Here is a 19,542-nt window from a genome sequence, read left to right as displayed (position 1 = left end):
AAGACTCAAGGAGAACTCAAAGAAACAATAAATCAATGTGATTTCAACTGCAGGGGAATAAAGACAATTGCAATTTTAGGTTATAGACATACGATTGTCTGGAGCTCTGCAGTATGTATTCTTTCTAGATTTTAGAAGAAATTTTGGCTTCTTTTTGTTCTAGGATGACAAGATGATTAAAGTGACAATTTAGCTATCATTGTTTGATGATTGTGGGCCAGCCACTATGCTTATGTCCAGGCACTTAAATTCACATTAGCTCATTTAATTATAGAATAGTAAGAGGAGGGTGATATCATTCCAATCTCATGGCGAAGCTAGAGTCATGCACACCTTACTCAAGGATTAACAGCTAGTAAAGGACAGACCCAGGATTCGGAGCCAAGATTTAAAATAAGTTTTTTGAATCCAAAGCCCACGGCCAAAGTTAAACACATTGGAAAGTAATGGTGTGGTCTCACCACTTCCTCATGGAAAGACATGGACAAATTATTTCTGTTGGACTTTAGTCAATGTTTCTGAGCAAATGTCATTTAGATCTTGATGACTCCACCACATTAACCATCATCTGGAAATTTAACTGAGAAGCTTAACATTTTCTCACATCTATACTCCCTTTACTTACCCGAACTTCTGGCCTCTTGCTTAAAATGTGTTTTCAGACAGTTATGCTACCAAATGTCAATGCTACATATGTCCTAGTTGTAATCATGCCCATAATCAAGTATATGACTAGAAAAAGACTAGTTTTGTTAAATATAGCTAGTAAACCCTAGTCATAATTTGGCAACATTGCTCAACTACTAAATAAATCTTTTTTATTGTAGAATGTAGCACAGAATTTCTAATTCTAGAAGGCAGCTGTCATAAAGAGAATAGCATAGGACACAAAGTGAAGAAGACTAACCTTTTGAGCCCCTAGTCTATATCAATCACAATGAAAACACTTCATATTATTTCATTTTTGTCCCCCAAACTACAATGAAAGGCAAGGTTGTGAGGTGCTACATTTTTCAGGTGAGGAAGCCAAATCTCTGAGAGACTGTTAATTTTGCCAATACACAGTGACTAATCCAGCTGGGGTTCTAATCCAACTCTGTCTGGTCTTAGTGTCTATACCCTTTCCATGACATCCCACTGACTTCCATGTCTGCAAGGCCCGACTTCTAACATGATCAGAACCATATTAGCCAAGTTGTCATTAAGCACTCTGTGTCTTTGTTTTTGCATCTTTAAGATAAGGAAAATACTATTTACCATTCAGGGGTTAACACACAACATAGATCCAAAACACTTAACACAGTACCTGTCACATCATGAACATTAAAAAAATGACTGCTTTACTTTACATAAATTATCTGAAACAAGAACTGAAAGAACTTTCCATAGTTTGACATCATTGATCCTCATTTTTTTTCCATTCCCATGATAGTCAATAGCATAACCATTCCATTAATGAAATCTGAAGGAATGGTGAAAAATATTTGTTTTTAACCAATGTATGGATATAGTACAGCTGTTCAGTTAACTCACATTTCTGGATCATGGTGAAAAATGTGGAATATCATGATAAATTCTCCAGTTGGTAAAGTAAGCACATGGCTTAGGGAATCAGCAAATCAAGGACACGTCTGCTATAAAAAAGGTTCCAGTTACAATAAACATTTCCAGAATTTTATCTGAAAATCTAGAAAGAAGCTGTTAAAATTTAAGCACTCATTTAAATTTTGCTTTTAGATTTAGTGCTTTTAAAAAAATTTTCAGTATGGCAGGAGGCTTGGAAAGAAGGCATCTAAAGCTGTTAGCTGTTAAGGTACTATGTGAACACAGTTCTGGAGAACTGTTTGAAGTTTGTGGACTTATAGAAAATACATAAAAGTTAGAAAACACTTAAAAATATGTGATATTCAATAATCTTTTCCAAAATACAATGCTCTGCCACCTTACCTGTTCAGAAAAGTGTTTTCTTTCCTGGTTTCTCTAACTAATAATGCCTCAGTTGACAGACAGTAATTGTTTAGCTCATAAATATGCCACTTTTGATAAGTTTATATAAGTAATAAGTAACCGATTAGAAAGTGGTCCTTCATTTTATTTCACGTGAAACGGTCCTAGCTTACGTAGATTTTGATAAGATATGAAAAGTTTAGCTTCGGTGTAAGACCTTTCACCAAATGTTTAGAAAATAAAAATGCATCATCATACAAGGTTTTGGGAAGAACATTTTATTGCTAAGCATATCCTTGAACGAAAATGCAAATATAAAATAAAAGAGAAAAAGAAAAAAAAAAGCAGTAACATCACAACATCATAAAATAAATTCCTTAAGAGTCTGCTCATAAAACAACAGGAATATGATAGCTCACATACAGAATGCACATGTTCCCATAAAATTGTCCAAATAGAACTTACACTAAAAGGAATGTAACAAATGTATTTTTACTCAAATTTTAAAAAATGGAAAGAAAGAAAGCAGAAAATCAGTTCACAAGACCTTAAGACTCCAAGAACAGCAATCTTTTAAAGACATCGAGATATAATCAACTTCATATAGGTTGGGCCATTTAGGTTATCTAAAATCGTGCTTTGATATCTCTTCATAATCCTGTCTTTTTAATGACAAAAAAAAAAAATCCAAAACTCTTAACACATTGAAATATCAGATATCAATGAGGAACACCTCTTTCCATAGATTTTAGTAAAGGCTACCATTGTTTAGATTGCACTTTTTGCCCCATGTCTTTAAGATATTTTTTCAAAGTCAAATATTCATGCAGCTTACAAAGACCAGCAAGAGTAGATTTCTAAATCTAAACAGCTGATTGATTTTCATGTGTACAAAAGAAATTGTATCTATCCGACCCTCCAGAGGACACACTTCATTTTGTGTGAATATTTGCCTTGCTTTGTCTCTTGCTTTTTGGATAGCTATGGCCACACAACCAATTTGTTTTTCTGTACATTGTTTCCTCTTCATAAAAATTAAAATAAGGAAAAGAAATACAACTGGAATATAAACCAAACAAACTGAAACGAATAGAAAGGAAAGAACAGTTCTGAAAGCAGTATGTACATGGGTGGCTAAGGAATTATACCAGCAAAAATGTAGTAAAATATGTAAACAAAATCTGAGAAGATTTTTAAATTCTCTTTGACACAGTTAACTGTGACAAAACTAAAACTCATACTTTCTTCACATTTTAAGGTTTACTTTTTTGTTGTTTTGTTATTTTCTTTTAAAACAACATTCTCAATCCAGTTCAAGACTTTAACAGTTTCCCTGTTTCAGTCATCCCCTCAAACATACCATGATAAATATATCTGTATATATATTTATTTATATATATATTATACTATTAAATTCCTTTTGTGTGTGTGTCACAGCAGCTTTACTCATTTATTATTCATTTGTTTAGTTTTAGAAAAGATGGGTGAAGGGAGACATGAGCAAATGGATGGATCGAGTTATCTGTGTCAGGCTACAAAATTAAACCACTATGAAAAACATTATCATGTTGGGGGTGGGGGAAGAACTATGTATCTTGCACTCTTGTCATATCATGTTTGGCTTGTGTGACCTTTTGTGGTTCCATCACAATTTGAACTCCCCAGTGTCTGTTTTGATTCATTAACAGACTTTTAGTATTGTCTTTTCATCTATATTTGCATGCATTTCAACCAGTCACATATCCAGCCCACCCCCGGTTCCCTTCCCTAGGTAGGAAAGGCTCTGTTTTAGTTTGTGGGGCTCTCTCCTTTACCACAATTTGGCTGGGCTAATGGACAGGAGCAATATTGTTAAGTAAAGCCAATAGCTCTGATAAAACCAGCCCTAACCCCATCTGTTCAGGGTTTGGGTGGCAAATTCTGGAACTAGATCTTGAGGGACCAGCTTTTCAAATCAATATTATCATCCATCACTTAATTTTGCTATGTGTTCAGCAAAGCATCATATAGGAAACAAACAACAGATTCTAAAAACACCACAACCTGATATGTAGAGTGAACACCATGGTAGATTTTGAGTTCATATGGCAATAGTCTTTCTGAGTTTTTTTTTTTTTCCTCTTCTTCATAACTTATGTCCAGTCATTCTCAAAAAATAAACAAAAACCCAAAAGCCATTTTTCCCCTCAGATCTTGAAAAGTTACACGCATTGGCCAGAACCAGATAAGGGTGTTTTTTTTGTTTGTTTGTTTTTGTTTTTAACATTTTTCTTTTCTTTTTTTGTTGTGTTTTTGTTTTTTACATAATTAAACAACAACAAAAAAAAACATTGTTACAGTCAAGCTTCACAAACATTGTTACAGACTCACTTGGAGTTATGGAACAAGTAAGCCATCAAGTCTTCTACCTTGGGTGAAAGGTCCTCAAGAGAAGGAAGCTCCCAAGTCTGCAAAAGTGGGGGAGCCATCTGCTTGCTCCAGAGCGCAAAGTATGTGCTTTATGGTACAGCAGGGCAGAAAGAACTTTCTGTCTCCGGGCGATGACTGAATCAAAGCAGCCATGGCTGAACCGTAAAGGTAGGTACAGCTTTGTGTGCGTCCTTTTAAAAACGGTTTTCCCCACCATAGTCATGGTATACCCCACCTTATAGTTAGCACAGTTCTGACATCTGTTCAATCCCATTTTGCAAGTATTTATATACTGATGTATAAATAATTCTGTTTTAAATTCAGATATTGTTAGCGGTGTCATTTTTACACATAATACTCTTTGTCCTTGTTTTTCTGTTTCTTGTGGCCGCTCTTCGAGCTCTGCTGCTTCTCCTTGAGAAGCGTGCCGTTGCTCTGGGCCGAGTTGCTGATGTAGTTCCGCGTCTCGTCCACTTGATAGGACCCCTCGTCCCTGTTCCTGTACTTGTACATGGCGTACAGGAGGATCAAGATGCAGAGGGCGGCAGCAGCCACAATGCCGACGACCATCCCTGTTGTACTGCTCGACTCCCGGATCACCTCTGAGGCCCCCGGAACCCGTCTGACTCCTGGCTCCGTGGGGTTTGCTGTGGGCACATTACGGAACATGGGGGAAGTAATTAGTGGGCTCTTCAGTTTGGTGCTGTCTAGCTCATAGGCAGTGGGCAACGGAAGCAAGACTATATCAGGCTGGGGTTTGAGATCACGGTTATTCATTTTGCCAGCTGGCAATTTGGGCACCATCCCAGACGAGGAGGAAGCTGTGAAGCGGATGAGCTCAGGGGACAAAGATGTGGTAGTAGTCCTACTAGTTTCGGAGACTTTGTTAGGTCTAAAGTCCTTGGATTCCCACTTGGGCGCATGTGCTTTGTAGCCACCTTCGAAGATTGAAGTGGAAAGACTCTTATCTGTTACCAAGGAGAAGGTGGTGTAAAAATCTTCATCATCAGTAGGGGGCAGGTTAGAGTCAAAGGTTTCCCCTGAGCCATACCCAGATATCACCAAGCCATCATCATCACAACCATCGCTGCCTTGGTCCGACAAGCAAGGTAACCCCGCCTCAGAGGTCATGGACAGGGAATCTTTGGTGGTCTCAATAATGGTGAGGAGGGGGCGGAAGGTAGGGGGGAGTGTAATGGAAGGTGCACGAGTAGCAATAGGAAGGGTAGCTAAAGGGTCTTCTACAAGAAGAGGGATAACTAATTCACCTCCTGGGATTGAAAAGAAAAAGAAACACAGAATTAGCATATTTTCAGATAAACACAATTCAGTCACTCTCAATGAAAGCAGTTCATAGGTTACGCCTCAGAAATTACAAAAAAAAAAAAATAACCTGGATCCACATATGGATCCTATATGGCGGAAGCCTAACCTTTTTAGGCTGATGTAGAGCCCGTTCATTACATGCCTCTTGCCACCAAAACCTGAAATCCACACATAGCGGGGCATAGATTTTGAAGATGCTCTCAAGTAATTATTTAGATAGAATTCAAATAGGCTGTTTCCAGGATCTGCTTCTGGGTTGATGACATTCAATTATATTGTTGCAAATACTGGCCGTAAAAACTGCGTGTGTGTGTGTGTGTGTGTGTGTGTGTGTGTGTGTGTGTGTGTCTGTGTACATACACACATGCAGGTGATTAATTTGTGAACCATAGAATTTCTTTATTGCCTTCTTGGGTTTCTAGTTTTTTGCTCCCATGAGGATGAGAATGAAATATTCTCCATGTCACTGAGAGCAAGATCGAGGAACATAAAAGATGGTGTCTTTAATATTTTAAGTTACTGTCTTTTATTTCACATTTATCAAGAGCAGTCTTCATTTACTATATGCTAAGTGAGGGGAAGTTATATGAGGTTGAAATTGTTCATCTAATAAACCCGTTTTGACTATGCTCTTCCAGAAATTCCCCCATTAAATGACAACTTTCCTTGCATTGGTCTAATATGTTAATGCATTGCTTTTATGCTATATGCAATATATCCTGAGCTGGATGCTAGATTTTAAAAATACCCAGCCCAGACAGCTATGACTTACTGGAAATTCACTTTTAGATTTAGAAATGTAGAGATAGCAAAGTGAGTTTTGAAAATTGTTGTTTTTTACTTGGGTTGGCAAAAAATATTGGTTTACCCACAGATCCCAGTTATTGCACTTATGAACATGTAGGCTAGGTCAGGAAAGAAAGTTCAGAATAGTTCACTAAATCGTGGTGCCTTGCAGATCATGGGTATCACAAATGTTCTATGTGGGATGTTACTTAACCGTAGGGCCACACTTATTATTCATGTATATAAGCAAGATCATCAGAGTTTCTTCTGTGTCTCTTTATAGTGTTATTTTTCAAACAGAGGAAGAATCTTGAGAAGTCACGGTTTATGTCTCTTCATTGAATTTTGTCCAAAATATTTATTCCAACTATTGTTTTTAAAAACCCTCTAGCAAGGATGGCATCATGTTCCCCTGTTAGCTGAGATGCTGTCCAAGGCCTCTTCCTGAGTTGGGTAAGTAAGCTCTCAATCACGTACGATGTTCTCGTGTGTTCCGCCTTTAGTAGTAACTTTGCCCTGATGGGATGGTTGTTGCTTGAGCATCTGTTATCAGCTATGACTTGGTTGAGGTGACAAGCCCAGACATGTGGCTCAATATTACAAAGTTCTGGGGACACACCAGGTGGATAAGCCTTTGAGCTTACAGTCTTCCCAGGTTCTTCCTACAAAGACTGACTCACACATTAGAACTCTCTGCTTAGCTTTCCACACTTTATATCTTTAAACATTTCCTGTGCCCCAGTTAGTACTGCTGCATCGAAACTGTCTATATTTTAGGTGTGCTAAGAGAAGGGCCTCTTGAGAAGAAAGCATATTTTCATAGTACCTGAGAAGAACTGCTTGCGCCCACATCAGAAGCCTTTATTCCCTCCCTATTTGGCCAATAACATTGTGCTACACAGAGAGAAATTGAGCTGGGGAGGGTAGCAATAATGTATGTAATGAGTATCATTTGGAACGGAAGGGATAATGGAGCACTGTACAATCTTCTCTGGCCTACCAAATAATGTTACCATATGTGGGGAAATAAAACAAGAACCTTCCTGAGAATCTCAAGATGATAATTTGGTCCGTGCTCTAAACCCAAGCTTCTTTTTTAGTGCTCGAAGTTTGAAGCTATTAAGCAAAATGATCTTTGAGGATTGTCAAAGCTTCAGATTGGCTTTACTGGACCAGTATGCCTTTTTTTTTTTTTTTTTTTATATTGTGAACATATATAATTCATATGTCTTGTAACTTATTTAATGCATTATTTATACACTTTTGCTAGTTTTTATAAATGGGATCTGGAGCATGTTTCCCTAAAGGTAAGCCAGTCACAAAACTAACCCTGAGCTAACTTTTCTCCTCATTCTTCTAGTATAGGGTCTTGAGTGTAGTATCTAAGGTGCTACATGGAAAAAGGTGATGTTCGAATAAGAGAACAATGAGGAGAGAGAAGCGAAGGCTCATGAAATCTGTTTAAAGGTTCCCTAGAGATTACTTGGAGGTGATTTTACTTTTCTTCAGAGAAAAAGGCAAGAGTTCTCCCCCATCTCACCTAGAACACAGATTTAGCATGTGTGTGCCTTTTTTGGCACAAATGTCAACTCATTTGTTCCTTAGAGCAATGATGAAAATCTACCCCACGTGCAGGGTTAAGCAGAAAGGAAACTTGGTTAAAGGATAAGGAATAACTGATTTATTGGGAGTCAAAGACCTGGTACAAATTATTTAAATATAAAGGCAAATTGTTTAGGATGCTAGTGTCCCTTTAAGTGAGATTAAGATCGCTGTCTTCATGATTACAGAGTGCATTCATTTGCAATTTTAGTGTACCATCTGTGACATCCAAGTGGAGTCTTAAATTTGCCTATTTTTCCCCTCTCTATTTCAATCTTAGCTAAAGCTTCTGCAGTGTCTTTGTCGTTAAGAACCTATAGTATCTACAAACTGCTCACTCTGTGGTAGAATCACCCCCACTTTTCTGTGCTTATTCCCTTCTCAGTCAGCACTCTAATCTGAACACCTCTTTTGGATTACCAGAAAAATAAAATAAAATAAATAAAAACCACCCTTTTCATAATGAGATGGAAAGAGGGTCTTTGAAGCTCACTAATTTATAAAGAGCTTCTAAAAGGTCGCTGAGACCCTAATGAACCCCAAATTGAAATGGTAAGAGCTGAGTTCAAAACTAAATAATGGGTATGTTATTGAAGAGTTTAAATGACAGAAGCTCTCAAAACTACCAATCTTCAGTTCTCTTTGCTTTTATTAATTATGCTATCAGTGACAAAAATAATAAATGATGCCCTCTGTCAGGGAAATTGGATGCCAAATTCCAGTGGTATTTAGCCAGCGAAATGGTAGAAGCTTTCAGAATCTCCCCTTTCTTGGAATCTCAAGGAACTGGAAGAATGTCTTTAAAAGAAAGTCAACTGGGATGTGGGGGTCATTATTACAAATGAGAATTACAGTGACAAAAGGTGGAAGATTTTAGGTAACTGCTAACATGGAAGGTGCCTGGACAGTGTGTAAGTAGGAGTATATACATAATCAATATCAAATTCCATGTTTAAGAGTTAAGATAGTTATAGTATCCTGGGAGTCCATGGGCACACATCTTTTGAGATGAGGAGAGGAGAGATGTATTTCTCCCATTATTAAATCCTTAATGGAAATGACTTGAAGATTGTGGAAGTCTATTTATGACTTTGCTTCTTTTAATCCAAAGTGACTATCCTCAGAAATGTCGGAGCAGCTGATATTTTTTTTCATTGCCCAAAGTTTGTGGGGTCAGTGATCTACCAGATGTCTATGCTTCCAAAAGTATTCACAGAAGTCATAAAGTCATAAGAGGTTATAGGCAGAGTGATACAAAACCTATAATCCATCAACACTCTTAATTTCCTATTCCATCGTCAGAATTTTTCTTTGGTTTGGAATAAGATCTGTATTCCTTAAAGTTATCATTTTAAATTGGGAACATATACCCTTTTCTGACAGGGTTGTGCTTTTCTTTAAACTAGAGAGATCACTAGGGATATAAAAGGTCTATTTTAGCCCTGAAGGCTGCCCTGCTTTTTTGCTTTATGAGTGTATTTATAGATATATAATTCATGTCTCTAGGGCTGATATCCAGCAAAAGGGGCTCTGTGCCACCGACAAAGACAGTGTATTAAAAATTTAGTAGAACTCTTCTGAACTGTGAGAATGTTGTATGGGACGGTGAATGGGTCATCTGAAAAATAAGAGCAGCATGAAGTTTCAATGTAGCTCCATCCTTCGTCTCTCTGTAGATATTTGGGTCTAAGAAGTTACAAAAACACCAAAACAAGGACCCTGAAGAGTGAGACTCTGGGAGAAGACACCATGCTCCAATTCTCTGAATTTCTTTTATGTATATTTAAGTTCTTTATCTCATATTTTATTTGCACTTTTCTAATTCTCTGCTTGAAAGTTCACATATAATGGGGAGAAATGATCCCTTTTCCCATGAAATTGGTCGTTGGATGATACTCATTGAGTTATTTGGTGCCACAGAAGTGAGTACCTGCAGCACATCAATATTCCAAAGCTTGTAACTATGAAATTGTCCTCCATCTACCTTTAGGAAAAATAGCCACAGACAAACATGGCAAGTACCTAGGGAGAAGACACCACATAAATGCAAGTGTCTTAAAGGGGCTTAACTAACATTTTAACGAGATGAGAATCTCTAGGTAGGGCATGTTTTTCTAGTTTGTTAGAAGTGGGTTTGATACAGATTCCATTTTTCAACATATGCTCAGGTAAGATGAACCATAGCTCCTTGACATATTATCTATTGTAAAATAAGGAATGTCAAGTGGAGTTTTTCATTTGTTTATTGAATAAGAGCTTTGCCTCTGAAGTCACTCAGACTCAAGTTAACATCACAGCTCTGTGGCTTACTAGCCATATGAATTTGGTTAAATTTCTTAAACTCTCTGTAAAATGAGAATAATAACACAGCCTACCTCAAACCACCAAGGCAAATAATAATAATGCATTTTAATGTTATTATAATGCATGTTGAGTATCTAGCACAGAGCCTATTGCTACCCTGAAATGCTAATTACTAATATCATTTCTACTAACATTTTACATCTACCAACACTGAAAACATTGTTTACTTTCTTCTGACTATTTTTTATGCAGTAGCCTCATGCTAAGGTAGATGTATGATAATATAGGATGCAGATTACTAAGGCTATTTTAAATGCAGAGATTGAGGAATGATTTATTATAGTTCAAAGAACTTGTATTTTAAAAAAAAGATTAGCCTTTTATTACAATGACCTGTGGATAGCTTATTCAACAAAAATAAAAGCTTTCAATTCAATCAGATAAAGTAAAGCCCCATTTAGGAAGTTCTTAGTTTTAAACAGGAAATTATCATCCAAAATGTTAAACAATCTAAAGTTATACAAAACTAGGTAGAGAAAGCCCAATCATTAAAGCTGCTGGGTTGGAAACATACCTATTATCCACTATTCAGTGTGATATTTCTGTAAAAGTTTCAGATAACACAAATATCTAAAATTAAAATGAAACAGGTAATCTCTGTATTTAAAAATTGTATAGCACTTCTTACTGACCATGTTTCATGAAGAGTATAAGTCAACGTTGATCCCAAGGGACAGTCTCACCCTAGAGTCACACAAAATAGCAATGCCTACCTGAAAAGTTCCCTGAATAAAACTTCAGGTGTGAAAATCAACATGTTTCTTTTTGACAGAATCTTAAGATCCTTTTAAGGCTTACCTGATTAAATCCTTGTGAGAAATGGAAACTATTAACAGAAACGTGGAGAGGGAAGGGGGAGTAGAGAGAGAAAGCTGTGTGCCTTCCATGTATTGTGTTTTCACCAGTACTTAGTTCTATACATAGGAAGGCATCATTATTATAGGACAACACTCCAAACATCCAAACATCTGGGATTCTAGATGTGTTTATTATCAGTAAAATTGATTTTGTAGCTCGTGGTGATGGTATAATTCTGGATAACCAAATTCAACCGGAATTACTTGAGAGTACCTTATTTCCCCATTTGAGGAAAATAGAAAGGAAAAAAATAAAGGACAGATTTCTTTGATTTCCTTCTAAGGAGTTAAATTAGATTGTAATTACCACTGATAACACTTGGAGTTAACTCAGTTTCTTCCAAGGTGCAGGCCTCCTGTAGGCTGTAACTGATTCAGTATCCCACTGTAGAGCCTACCATTACTTTCCATGCTTTAAAGTTCTCTCCAGGCAAAGAGGCCAGGCTTTCTTTGGATGTCAAAAACAATTTACTCACCCCACCCCCCACTACCAAGAGTAGAATTCACATTGATTATTAGAAGCAATTCAGCACAAAACATAACACTGAAAATTAAGCAAATAGACATAAACAAAATAAAATGTTTAATACTGTCTTCAAAATCATAGAGTAGAAAATAAAATCAACATCAGGGCTAAAGTAAGCTAGAGGGAAGGAGAGGGAATAGCTTCAACAAGGCATTCACAATATAAGGACAGAAAGAAAAGTAAAAGCAAATTAAAAAAATAGGCTGTTTTTGGAAAACAAAGAAAGAAATTTCTGTACAGACAAAATAATTTAAATTAAAAAAAAGCATACCATATTAATTTATAGTCAACTTACATCAACAAATTGCCCGCATGTTTTTTGGCATGAAAGAAAAATTTACAAAAGAAAGTTGTGTAAGAATGCTCTTGGACAACCAGAATTGCCACATTCTTGTAACTTGCTTTTTTTTTTTTGTTGTCATTTCTTAAAAAAAAACTTTTGAGTAAAATGACTAATTTTTCAAATATAATAATTTACAACAGAGGATGATACAGGGAGGCAACAACACATACATCCACACCACATAACATAAAAAGAAAAAAAATCTGCACTTTAACAAATTTTTACTTTGAGGGGCTTGGGAGGGCATCGATTTTGAATTTGAAATAATTCCGATTGCAATGATTTAAAAAATTTAAAGAAAAAACCTGTTTACCTTTATAATTTGCCTTAAAAAAAAATCTATGACTCTAGAGGGTTTTGGATGAATTTCTGCATTGTTATAGGTTCTCAGATATACATTTAATTTTTTATTTTTTTGTCTTTTTGACAAGTTTTAGACTTTCTTTAATTTAAGGGGATGGATGACAGCACAAAATTTGAACAATGCTAAAGAAAGGAGGGGAATGGGAGGGAAAGATGCAGAAAGGGTAGGGTCGTATCTATGAGTGTACTACACAAGAGATGAAGATGATGGGAGTAAATGTGTAAGTGAGTCGCCATGTCCATGTAAGGGCGGCACGGAGTGATCTAGCTGCATTAGAGCTTCTGGCTGTAAGGAAGGGATGGGCAATATACAAAAACAAATGAGCCTACACATGCCCATCTACAGAAATAAAGAACAGAACTCTAACACTGACAATCTCACACACCCTAAGCTGCAACTTCTTCAACATGCAATTACTTCAAAAAATTATTACAGTTTCATTAATGGTTTTCAAATGATAAAACAGTTAAACTTTTTTCTTGCTAAAAATAGCCAAAATACATAAAATAATAATACTAATAATAGTGATTGAAAGCAAAAAGGAGACTAGATTTATGCATTCAAGTTGAACAACTTCATCAACAGCCACACAGCCCCATCTAGAGTTAGGGGAAGGGCTTAGAGATCGGCAGAGGCAATGGACAGGTACAGTTGTAATATAGGGAGCCTGCTGGTGGGGTTGATAATTACTTCCCTACATAGAAATGGCGCCGTCTGAATAACGTCATCCATTTCCCCCTTGCCACCCGTGGTGCATGTGATTCCCAATGAGACGGACTAATTTGAAAGATGTGGATGTGGAGATTCTGCAGCTGAAGTTGTTCCACATTTAAAGAGGGAGTGGGGATAAATTGCAGAAAACAATTCATAACTTTTTTCTCATAATTTTGGATAAAACCAAATCTAAAGATCTAGCAATTAAAAAGAAACACACCAATATTTTATATATATATATATATATATATATAGATAGATATATATAATACAAAAAGCACTTAATTCCCAAACAAGAAGGGAGTAAAGGACCAAAAAAAAAAGTTTTTATAAAAAGGTATTTCACACACTTTCAGAGATGAACAACCAGATGCACACGCTGAGGAGGCACAGACAGAGCAGTCAGGGGACACGTTTTTTGCTTTTCATTTTCTGGCTTGTTGATTCCCCTTTTAGTGATAGCCAAAATTAAAAACAAATTTTGCATTTTTTTAAAAAGAAATTTTGCATTTTCTTAAATTTTTTTTTTAAATTTGGTTTTGCTTCTTTAAAAAAATAAAAAGGGCGTGCAGTCTGGATGTACGTCATAAGTAGACATTTTAAAAGAGGAGTGGCTAAGACTGACAAATGGGTAATCATCTATTGTCCTTTAATTGTAAGAATGTTAATCCAGTTCATACATGCTTAAAGTAAGTTGCATTTAGGGAAAATAGAAAAACAGAACAGCAAGCTAGGGTTGGGAAGAGGTCAGCAAGACAAACTGATTTGGAAGTAGGAGAAAGGGATCGGATTTAGTTTCACACCCTTCCAGTAGGAGCAAAGGACATCCAAGACTTCTCGCCAATTTCAAGAAGGAAAGCGTGGACATATATATGTGTATGCATGTTGGGGGTTGAAGTAGAGCCCGTAGTGGCAGGAATGCAAGTAAAAATAGACATAGGTTCTGTTCTAGGAAATGTATCCCATATTCACTCATAGCCTAAGAAGACATATTTGATAAGGCATAGAGATTATAACTAACATTGTCCCAAATGAGTGTTCTTGGGCATTGCCAAATTGAAAGGGCACCAAGGGTGACAACAGGGGCTTAATAAAATGAAACTGATAAATGAAATAGCATATATAGATAGATAGATAGATAGATATCTATTCATCTACTATCTATCTATAACTATCATCTGTCTATATCTATCTATCATCTATCATCTATCTATCATCTATCTACCTATTTATCTATCATCTATCTATATCTATCATCTATCAACCATCTATCATCTATCAATTATCATCTATCTATATCTATCATCTATCTACCTACCTATTAATCATCTATCATCTATCTATCTATCTATCTATCTATCTATCTATCTATCATCTATCATCTATCATCTATCATCTATCAATCATCTATACACATACTATATTTTTAGTAATTGAGGCAAAACCCCAAAGAGCATAATGGCATCATGTCCATGTCTGTAACCTACGATTAGGAGATGAGCCTGGTTTATTGGAGTCCAATGGGGAAAACCATACCAGTCTTCTAGAGACCACTTGGGAAACAAAATATTCCATTCAGCCTACCTTGAGAAAAGGAGAAGAGAGAGAGGGTGAGTGAGTGTATGTGTGAATATCGAGGGAAAGATACTGTGGAAGGGATGTGGGAAAGGAGTTTTTTTACAAATGGCCTCAGCCTCTACTGGAAGAGATCACAAGAGTTATAGTCAATATTACATCCCTGTGAGAACATTAATGTTCAACCAAGGACTGGGAAACCTGGGTAGGCAAACCACAAAGGCAAGACCCTTGAGAGCACCTGGTTCTGACAGCCAATTCCAATCACTCCCAAGAATGTTTTTTTGGGGGATGACTTTGGCAAATAGAATATATTGTGAGGATGAGTCAGACTTTTGCCCCCTATGAGACGCCCCTTTTATTATTTTATATTAAAATAATGCTAGTAATGTGTCCCCATGGGTCAGTCCGTACCAAGATTTTTAGTCTCTGGTTTAATAATGGTAATCATTATTCTAGGAACTTCACAAAGGACAGCTGGGAGGTTTTAGGAGGTGAAAAAAAAATCCCTATAGTATAGGAAAAGAAAAACCCTTGTTGTTATTTAGGTGATTTTGGGGGGGGGTGATTAATTATATTTTTAACATTTAATTTTATCGTATGAGAAGACCTTACAATGCCCTATGGCCCCAGAAGGCATCAAATGACTTCTGTTGCACAAAGATAGTTATGACAATGTTCATATGGGCTGTTTTTGTATCATAGGCAATTTCTTAAAATAGGAAACATAACTGGTCTAAGTATACTTCCAGTGTATACATACTCCTGGATAATAAGGTGTTTTGAGGAAGATATAGCAGCACTTTGGGTCTCCTGAGGTTTCTACTGAGTAATTTACCTACTTCAAAGTAGCCTGTTTTAAAATTCGTACAAGTAGGACACCACTTACATTTTGGAAAATACTGGCTTTAATAATCGAACATACCAAAATTTATGGTTGTTACTTCGCAAATAAAATATGTATTTTTTAAACCCATGGAAGCAAGAGTTTCAAATGAAGCCAACGCAACCTAAATGCAGTGCATACACATTTTTATAATATGTCAGCCATCAGTTAACATGCATAAAGTTTGTTTGGTTTCTATATTTCTATAATATTGCTAGCAACTCATAATCATGTCACAGTTTCATCTTTCGTTAGCTGTCTACACAAGGTTTTTGTTATCAGTAACTGCATGGTTCTGTATCTCCATCTCTACTGGGTATAAAGAATGCTTTAGCATTATTTTATTTTTTTTGCCATTGAAAACAAATAATACAATCACTTGACTTGACATGGTATATTTTGATGTGACCATTTTTATTCTGCCGTATCCAAATAATCCTGTTTAAATGGAAAATCAAACTTTTAAAAACTACAAATGCAATAGGATGAACTCTCGCTGGTCAACATTCATCTTAGAGAATGCATTTTTTTTTTTTTTTCAGAGAAATAAGTTTCTAAACTGCTTGGAATTGTGCTTAAGAAGCCCAAAGACATACTCAAGTAACTCAAGTTGCAAACCCACCTCTCTGAGAGAGTGGGTCCTGTTTGCTAAAGGGCATTGTCTTCAATGTATCCAGGCGAGGTAGAAGAAGGCCCAAATGAATTACTTTGCATGAGATTAAGTATTTTAAATTTCTGAGGGAAAATCCTGGAGAGCAGAAGAGGGAAACTTCTTGGGAATCTGACTACAATATGAGGGAAGACTTAAAAAATTAAGCAGGAAGATCAAAGAAAGGAGTTTGGATAACAAATACCTAATGAAAATATTCAAGATTTTTCATCAGATACATGTGGTAAACTTCCTCATCTGTCCCTCCTATGAAATACATTTCATCAATTGTTATTTTATGTGTCCATGGGATGAGGGGAGGAATTCTGGGAGAATCAGTGGCTCAAGTCGCAATCACAGTTTGGCTTAGAATAAAAATGGAGACTCTAAACTCGGATATGGAATCCTAGGAACGTGAGGATTATTCACAAACTATTAGGCCCTTCTAATACTATTAAAGTCCAAGACATGAGATAATATAAGATATTTATTTTATCAACATAAAAAGCCACCTGTGTGCCAGTCAGAAATGAAGGCTCTGTCGGAAATACTTTGTTCCTCTAGCTTTAATAGCCAAAGACTTTTTCAACTGTCCTCCTCCTGTCCTGGCCTCTCATATCTCCATCTCTTGGCTGGCCCCAGGCTTGCACCTAGGCTACCTTAATTTTCTGGTTGATCCCATCCAGCTCCTTGGCTGTAAAACCTACCATTCTCATGAATTCCAGTTTCAACTGCCTATTCAACATTTTTGCTTCACTATCTAAGAGGCATCTCAAATTCAAAAGGGCCCAAAACAGAATTTTGGATTTGACTCTCCTCCTAAATTTGTACCTCTTCTCAGAGGTACAAAAACACAAGATTTCCCATATCTTGTGTTTGACCCAGGTATACAAGACCCTAATCAGTCATCATACTTGAGCCTCTACCCTGACTCACATCCACATATCTAGTGTAACAGGAAGTTCTCCTGACTCCTCTTTGGCAACCAATTTCTAACATATCTCTTTTTGTCCATTGCCATTACCCACGTCCTAGAGTAAGCTACCATAATTCCTTGCTTGGACTCTGCAGTAGCCTCCCAATTCTTCTCCCCACCTCCATTTTTGGCTTCCTAAAATCCATTCTCCATAATGAAGCCAAAGTGATTTTTAAAAACTGTACAATATAGATCAAACCAAGTCACTTTCCTGCTTAAAATCTTCTCAGATAGAATTGTCCAAACCAAAATTCTGTACTCTGATCCACTGTAGAAGTCCCCTGTGATCTGCCTACCACTCCAGTCTCATTTCCTACAGCTCCCCGTGACCCTGAATGTCTCAGACTCTGGCAATATCCTCCAGCTTCTCTTCTAGGAACACTCCTTTTCTTGCTCTTTGTCTGGCTAGTTCCTTCTGGTAGTTCAGGTCTCTCCTTCAATTTTACTCCTCAAAGAGGTGATCCACAACTGCCTAGTAGCAGCCTGCTCACTAACTCATGATTCTGTGCATAGTATTTACTAGTTGACTCTTGCCCACTTATTTATGGAATATAAGCTCCATGAGAACAGAGATTTGCCTTATTCTCCACTGTACTCAGAACAGTGCTGGACTCATAGCGAGGGATCGGGGAGGCCACTCCACTGTTCTCTTGCAGTGTCACATAGCTGCTAGCATACTGTTTTTTCTACACAAGGCGCTGAGCAAATGTTTTGTAAACTACTGAAGCACTACATTCTATTTTCTTTTACTCTTCTCTAAATCAGATGGGATTTCCCTGAGTTCTAGTTAGCAGTTCCAGTGCAAATTGGACCTTCTCATCCACAGCTGGCTTAAAAAGCTTTCTGAAAAATACATCACTATCTAATTCATTCTCCCTTTCATAAACTGGTAGTGGGATATTTATTAAAAACTCAAGCTTTCCTTTGAGTTGTGAAAGTTAAAGAGAAAATAAACACAATATTCAGATCTACGGCTGCCAGAATTTGATGCTTGTCTTCAGGCAATAGGAAGGAATGGGCCAAACAAATTAAAAGTGGGAGGAATGGCGATCCGGGTAGAGAAATTTACTTGGTTATCTTTGCCTGCTGTGGCCCTGCAGCCACTGACAGCAGAACCTGGCAGCAGTGGGACTTTTCCCCTCAATTGGTACCATGGCAGTTTATGATTGTGTTTATATAGTAATGAATTATTCAATAATGTTTATTTTGCTGCTATTTTCCACAAAAGCTCCTCTACTCTGCCATTATGACCAGAATTCTGACCGTTTTCTTTGTGCTGGTGTTTCTTTGGGTGGTAGCAGCTGGGCTCCATCCTGTTGCCTCTTCTCTGCAGGGCCCTTAAGTTCTCTAAGTCATCCACAGGAAATAGCTGAACTTGACAACACATTCCAATAAAAGTCACCATGTCTCGAAAACACCTCTTTCCTCCTGAAATCCATCTTCATTGCAAAGAATGTGTAGTGTTCATAAAATACCACCAAGGACTTTTTGTAATTAATGGAAATTAGTACTGTAGAAACAAGATGAAAAGCTTGCCCAAGACTTATGCAGTTGACATTAAGATGATGTATCATGACTATATGGCTTTGACTGTGTCTGAACTGAGAGTCAAGCAGCTGGTTTACCAGGGAGGAGAAGAATGTAGAGATGGCTAAGTGGGCAAGATAGATCTCATGAGATTATTTTTAATTTTTATAAACAGAACTACTTAGATAAGAGAAGGCACTATGAGAAATTTCCTAGTCATTCCCTAAACTCAATGCGTATGAGCTTCCAGATTAGTAAAGATAGATGCTAAGGACAAATGCATATAAATTAGATGGGTAACATAATGCTTTCCTCAGAAATATGGGTAAAGAGGAAGAAAATATAAATTATAACTATATAGTTAAAGCATGAATTAACCAGAAGCCTACTCCTAGAAGGAGTTGTTCTTAAGAGTTATTGAGAATGTACTCTCTGTCAGACATTGTGTTAAGTGCTTTAGATATTTTATTTCACTTAATCATTATAAGCATATCTTACATATCAGTAAACTTTGGTTGACAGAGTTAATTTGCCCGAAGTTACAAAACTAGAAAGCTAAATAGCTTTGACTGTACCTAATCCTATATGTTTTACATTAAACCACAATACCACCCTTAAACAGAATGTTTTTCAGCATTAAGTTGTCGGTGAGTATGGGAAATTACACGGAAGCTAATCTTTAGGCACAAAA

The 19,542-nt window shown here is 36.8% G+C and overlaps 1 protein-coding gene across 3 annotated transcripts in view; it reads right to left on the bottom strand.

Annotated features, from left to right (window-relative positions):
* Window positions 1-4,701: 4,701 nt before the first annotated feature.
* Window positions 4,702-19,542, bottom strand: part of NRXN3 (neurexin 3) — a 1,427,156-nt gene continuing 1,412,315 nt past the window's right edge. For 2 of the 3 annotated variants that reach the window (XM_023528802.1, XM_023528803.1), the window contains 2 exons: window positions 11,190-11,209; window positions 4,702-5,003 (listed from right to left, as the gene is read on the bottom strand). In XM_023528802.1, coding sequence (XP_023384570.1) covers window positions 4,702-5,003; window positions 11,190-11,209 — 322 coding nt within the window. Of the gene's footprint in view, window positions 5,366-11,189; window positions 11,210-19,542 lie in introns of all 3 variants that reach the window. The other variant, XM_023528800.1, reaches the window with a different exon arrangement.

The sequence above is a fragment of the Pteropus vampyrus genome, unplaced genomic scaffold (assembly GCF_000151845.1).
Source record: "Pteropus vampyrus isolate Shadow unplaced genomic scaffold, Pvam_2.0 Scaffold32, whole genome shotgun sequence".
NCBI lineage: Eukaryota > Metazoa > Chordata > Mammalia > Chiroptera > Pteropodidae > Pteropus > Pteropus vampyrus.
The sequence above is the reverse complement of the archived record's forward strand: the minus strand, read 5'-3'. Positions and strand labels throughout refer to the sequence as shown.